Raw genomic sequence first — 6000 nt, 5'->3', positions numbered from 1 at the left:
CACATATTTTTAGATATGGAACCCTGTGATATCAACAGTTTTCTACTTACCACAGAAATATGAATGACTTAAAAAGTGTTCTTTTTAGCTACAGTCAGTTACAATATTTCAAGGGGCTAAAAAATAAAAATAAAATCCCCGACCTTGATTATCACCAGAAAATATCTCATCGAAGAATTCTAAATAATGACAAGTAGAAAAAACTTACACAGAAGAGCCCATGAAAATCTTTATTAGTATCATTTGAGGTCTTCCATCAACTTTGTTTCAAACTGAGATCTTCTCTGCAAAAAACACTTGTGAGAAACTGAACTGTAATCTGGGCTATGAAAAAGCCACTTCTCTGAGATGAGCTCAGATACAGATTTCCAGGGATTATTTGCGCTAAGAGACTCTACCAGGGGATGCTGGTAATTTGCATTAATTAGGCCTTTTTCACTCTCACTTTTAGCTGACAAAATCCGTTGCCATGAAAGCTTTACTACACCATCCATTTTACCCAAAGGTAAAGTTTTAGAGGAATAATCTTTCTTTTTCTTCACTGCTGCTTTTTCCGGGCCATTCCATATTTCAACATTACTCTGTGTCTTCCATCGAGTCTTTTCCACAGCCGAAATGGAAACAATGGGTCTCAAGAGCTTTTTTCCTTGTCCTGAAGCATGTTTTGATTTATCTGAAATTGTCTCAGCCACCAAGTCCAAGCTTTTAGCCCCCTGTAGCTTATCTGCTTTGGTGCACATTGCTGAGCTCACCGTGTCTGAACTCTGAGCACTGTGATAGTTTAATTTAAGCAAGTGCTCCGAAAATGAGGCGCCATGCCTAGGACCTTCAGAAGACTGCTGGCTCAAACCTTGAGGCCAATATCTCCTACCCCGAGTCCGCTCAATTTCCCTTAGAAGGCTGCAAAGGAATGAAAGTTGTCAAGAGGTCATTTACAGGACAAGAATAACCTGAAGTATACTTCTTGTTGAGACACAGAACAGAAACTCACTGTAGGATCCCAGGGATCGATGAATGAGAATATCCGAGGTAGGTGGCCCTTAAATCAAGTGATTTGTACAAATAGCCCACAGCCTCCATCATGACTTGATGACAGGAGTCACTTACCAGTAACTGACCTGCTAGATATTTGAAAATGAGAATATTAGAAATTTTTAAAAGACTCCTGGCTTCAAACATTTAAAAGAGAATAAAAAGTATTCTTAAAAGTGGCACTGGAACATTACCTATTGTAGTATTTTTGCCAAAAACGTTTAACCTGAGTCTAATATCAGAAAACAATCAGATACAAATTCAAGACATATGGGACAGGGAGGGGAGGGTAAAAACTGACCTAGGCTCTTCAAAGATATCAATGTCAATGAAAGGCAAAACAAGTCCTACTAAAATGTTCTTAACTAAAGAAGGCAACCAAATGCAATGGAAGATCCTCAACAGTATTCTGGATCAAAAAGTAAACAGCTATAAGGAACATTTAATGGGACACTCTGGAATATTTGCATATGAACTGTACGTAAGATAACAGTCTTGTGTAATGGTTAAATTTCCTGTGTTTGATAATTCCCAGTGGCTCAGCAGGTAAAGAATCTGCCTGCAATACAGGAGACACAGGAGATGCAGGTTCAATCCCTGGGTCAGGAAGATCCCCTGGAGAAAGAAATGGCACCCCACACCAGTATCCTTGCCTTAAAAGTCCTATGGACAGAAGAGTCTGGCGGGCTACAGTCCAAAGGGTCTTGGAAGAGTAGGACAGGACTGAGCCACTAAGCAAGCAAGAACTTCCCTGGTGGCTCAGACAGTAAAGGATCCACCAGCATGCGGGAGACCTGGGTTTGATCCCTGGGCTGGGAAGATCCCCTGGAAAAGGGAAAGGCAACCCACTGCAGTATTCTGGCCTGGAGAATTCCATGGACAGAGCCTAGTGGGCTACAGTCCATGGGATCACAGAGTCAGACACAACTGAGTGACTTTTACTTATGTACGGGAATGTCCTATTCTCAGAAGACACATGCTGAAGTATTTAGAAATAAAAATGTCACATCTGTAACTAACTTTCAAATAATCCTGAAAATACATATATATTTGTGTGTGTGTGAAAGGAAAAATACAAATGTGACCAGAATGTTAACAATTAGTGATCACAGATGAAGAGTATGTAGGTGTTCATTACACAGTGCCCTCTGCCATTGTCAACAATTAATATAATTCTCTAAAATATGTGAAAAGTAAAAAAAAAAAAAATTAGTCAATTTGCAAGTGGTGCTCATTTATTCATTTTACCCATTTACAAGACTGCTTTTAAGGGGCTAAATTGATATTGTTGATTACAAACATAATGTAAGGCCAGTGCCTGTAGGGCACATTTTTATTCTAAATACTTCAGCATTTTTATTTCTAAATACTTCAGCATGTGTCTTCTGAGAATAGGACATTTCCCTACATAAGTGAAAGTCACTCAGTTGTGTCTGACTCTTTGTCATCCCATGGACTGTAGCCCACTAGGCTCTGTCCATGGAATTCTCCAGGCCAGAATACTGCAGTGGGTTGCCTTATCTGGATACTTGATAAGAGACTGAAAGTGAAAAAGTGTTAGTCACTTAGTCATGTCTGACTCTTTGAGACCCCATGCACTGTAGCCTGCCAGGCTCTTCTATCCAAATAATTCTCCAAGCAAGAATACTGGAATGGATAGCCATTCCCTTCTCCAGGGGATCTCCCTGACCCAGCGATCAAACCCAGGTCTCCTGCATTGCAGGCAGATTCTTTACTGTCTGAGTCACCAGGGAAACCCAATACATGACTATTGAGTATTTAAGGGTAAAAAATACTGACAGATGGCCTAGCCAGCATCCCTGTATTAATACTAATAACAATAAACACTGCAATTTATGTAATTACCATCTATCCAGTGTGTGTAATCCTATAAGGTACAAACTATCATCACTTGTCTTTTTTTTGTCATTATTAATGTAGCTCAGTCGGTAAAGAATCTGCCTGCAGTGCAGGAGACCCAGGTTCAATCCCTGGGGTGGGAAGATCCCCCGGAGAAGGAAATGGCAATCCACTCCAGTATCCTTGCCTGGAAAATCTCATGGACAGAGGAGCCTGGTGGGCTGCAGTCCATGGGGTCGCAAAGAGTCAGGCACGACTGAGCAGCTAACACTAACATTAACACTCTCTTTAACAGGACACACATCCACAGGATTCAAAGATGAAAACGTATAAAGATGTGAAATAAAAAGCATCTCTCCCATCTTGGTCCCCATCTGTGCAGTCTTCTCCAAAAACAGGTGTTCTTTCAAAGAATATTTTGTGCATGTCACTGGCTTTTAAAGATGAGAAAACTGAACAGGTCTAGTCATTCACTCCGGTTTGTGGTCAAATGGACAGACATTGGGGCAGCCTCATCCACCAGCCCATGCCCCTGACTCTATGTGAGGCCCCCTCTTCCCCACTCCTGGACTGACCTTCTGCATATCTGCACTGTGACTCTGTCTGCAGAGAGGTTCTCTCTGTAGCTCTGCTGCAGGGGTCATAGCACAGATCTTACAGTGCTTCTGCTGCTAATAGGGAGTTTCAGCTGTTGGCTCCACTTAGCAATCAATGGCTATTTTTCTTCTTTGGGAATTATTTTCATGACCCTCTCTGAGGTTCTCAGTTGCCCCAACAAAGCTCAGCAGAAAGCACTTGCAAATTTCCCTGCTCAGGATGACCACGTTGTATTGGCCATGCGTGCGTGAGTGCTAAATCGCTTCAATCCTGTCCGACTCTTTGCAACCCTACTGACTATAGCCTGCCAGGTTCCTCTGTTCATGGGTTTCTCTACGCAAGAATACTGGAGTGAGGTGCCATGCCCTTCTCCAAGATCTCCTGGTCTTCCCAACCCAGGGATCAAACCTGCATCTCTTCCGTCTCCTGCATTGGCAGGCAGGTTCTTTACCACTAGCACCACCTGGGCCTGAACACGCCTTAAAAGGTCAAGTAGAAAAGCACAGAGCCAGAATGTCTCAGGTGCTGGCAGCTGAGCAAGAACTCATTCCTAGAGTTCCTGCGGATGCTGATAACCAGCACGCAAACTGTTCCTTCTGCCCGAGGGCCCTTTAAGAGGTTCTGACTTGCTGGGAGGTTGAAACTGTCCCCCAGACCAGCTGCTGATGCCCCTGACACACTCTTTCATGCCTGTGCTCCCCACACTCCCTTTTGGCCACACACCTTGGCTCCTCAGGCCCCTTTACCCTTATGACCCATCTGGACCTGTATCAACAGCTTTGACCTCAGAACTTTTTTAAATGCAACCTATCTCTTTCTGGCAGCAAGCAGAGTAGTTGCCAGGAGTGGACATTCTTAGCTCAGGCCCAACCACAGTTCACCCCATCTTCCCCCAGGGGTGGTACCAACTGGACAGCACTATCCAGCTTGGTCAGTCCTTTCAATCCAAGTAAGAAGAAAGACCGGGATGAGTTCATCTGCATACTAAAGAGGTCACTGAACCTCCTGCCTACTTCAAATTTCCATTCTGGGGACCTCCCTCGTGGTCCAGCGGCTAAGACTCCAGGTCCTCAATGTAAGGGGTCCAGATTCGATCTCTGGTCAGGGAACTAGATTCCACATGCCACAACTAAGAGTTTGCATTGCCACTGCAAAGATGGAAGACCCCAACTGCTGCAACTAAGACTCAGGACAGCCGAATTAACTAATTTATTAATTTTTAAAATTTTTCATTCTGGATGGGGAGGGAACCTAACTTTCATTGCAGACTCTGTTGGTCGTTTTACATACAGCGTCTCATTAAGTCTTCAGAATAACCCTGTGGGCAGAGATGATCATCCTCTTTCTGCCATTAGACAATTGAGACTCAGAGAGCTCGTGTCCACAAGCTCAGAAAATAGCAGAACTGGGATTTAAACCCAGGTCCCGAGATCCAAGGACCATAACTTCTAGAAAAGGGAAAAGAGAACATTCTTCTCCCTCTCACATTGGTTCCTTAGGAGATTTTCTGTAAAACCACAACCAGGAAGGAAGCATCCGTTACCTTTTCCACTGCGTACCTCCCAGCCACATCTGCCCTGTTTCCAAGGGAGAGTGAATTGGGGATGGGAGTGACGGAAGGTCCTAGGACCTAGCTTCCTTGAGAATCTGTTCTTGTATTTTAAACAATAAATTTTCCTAGTTCCCCCGCCTTTTTTTCAGTGCTTAATAGTAAAAAATAAAGTGGCATCATTATTATTTTAGTATTTCCTCTGGAAATACATCTTTAGTATTTCCTCTGGAAAAAGAAAGTAAGATACCTTCTCCAAAGGCAGTCCTCTGTCTTTTTAAGTAATCTTCTAAGGTACAACTTCTTCTAACCTTTAGTCTACTGAAATTTAAGCCTGTTCCTCTTGCTTCATATGGCTGGATGGCATCACTGACTAGATGGACGTGAGTCTGAGTGAACTCCAGGAGTTGGTGATGGACAGGGAGGCCTGGCGTTGCTGCGATTCATGGGGTCGCAAAGAGTCGGACACGACTGAGCAACTGAACTAAACTGAACTAACTGAATAGGTAGATTTTTATACTGCCAGTCCTGTGTTCATTTCCTCCCCAGGGCACACAACTATAATTTAGGTTGCTGTCACCAGGTAACAAGCGAAATTGCAGGGGTTTGTGGAGAGCCTCAGGAAGTTTTCCCTGAATGAGTACAGCCTATGGACCCTGCCCACCAACGAGCTTCCCCACTGTGCTTGGAGCAAATAGTTAAGAAGTGGAAACAATCACAGCCTATATTCTCTATCCAGAAGACAGGCTGCCGACATGTAATGAGAAAGGAGAATTATGCAGGATTTCAAGGTTCTCTGTTTAAACGTTCCTTTTGTTTCATAAGTATGACTAGGCACAGTTGGGCCCATGTAAGTATGACTAAAGTTTGTTAGAAGTCTTTCCATTTGAGAAATGAAGCTTGTTGACTCCTCCTTTCAATAAATGTGTGTCTATAAACAGACTAGGGAGGGGAAAAGTTGT

The 6000-nt window shown here is 43.3% G+C and overlaps 1 protein-coding gene across 1 annotated transcript in view; it reads right to left on the bottom strand.

Moving 5' to 3' along the window:
• Positions 1-225: 225 nt before the first annotated feature.
• Positions 226-6000, bottom strand: part of LOC104998351 (tetratricopeptide repeat protein GNN-like) — a 74894-nt gene continuing 69119 nt past the window's right edge. Inside the window, exons 14-15 of the mRNA XM_010853462.1 lie at positions 992-1121; positions 226-900 (exon numbers count right to left, since the gene is read on the bottom strand). Coding sequence (XP_010851764.1) covers positions 240-900; positions 992-1121 — 791 coding nt within the window. The 3' untranslated portion in view covers positions 226-239. The remainder of the gene's footprint in view (positions 901-991; positions 1122-6000) is intronic.

The sequence above is a fragment of the Bison bison genome, unplaced genomic scaffold (genome assembly GCF_000754665.1).
Source record: "Bison bison bison isolate TAMUID 2011002044 unplaced genomic scaffold, Bison_UMD1.0 scf7180017864327, whole genome shotgun sequence".
Lineage (NCBI taxonomy): Eukaryota > Metazoa > Chordata > Mammalia > Artiodactyla > Bovidae > Bison > Bison bison.
This window is presented reverse-complemented; position numbering and strand designations above follow the sequence as displayed.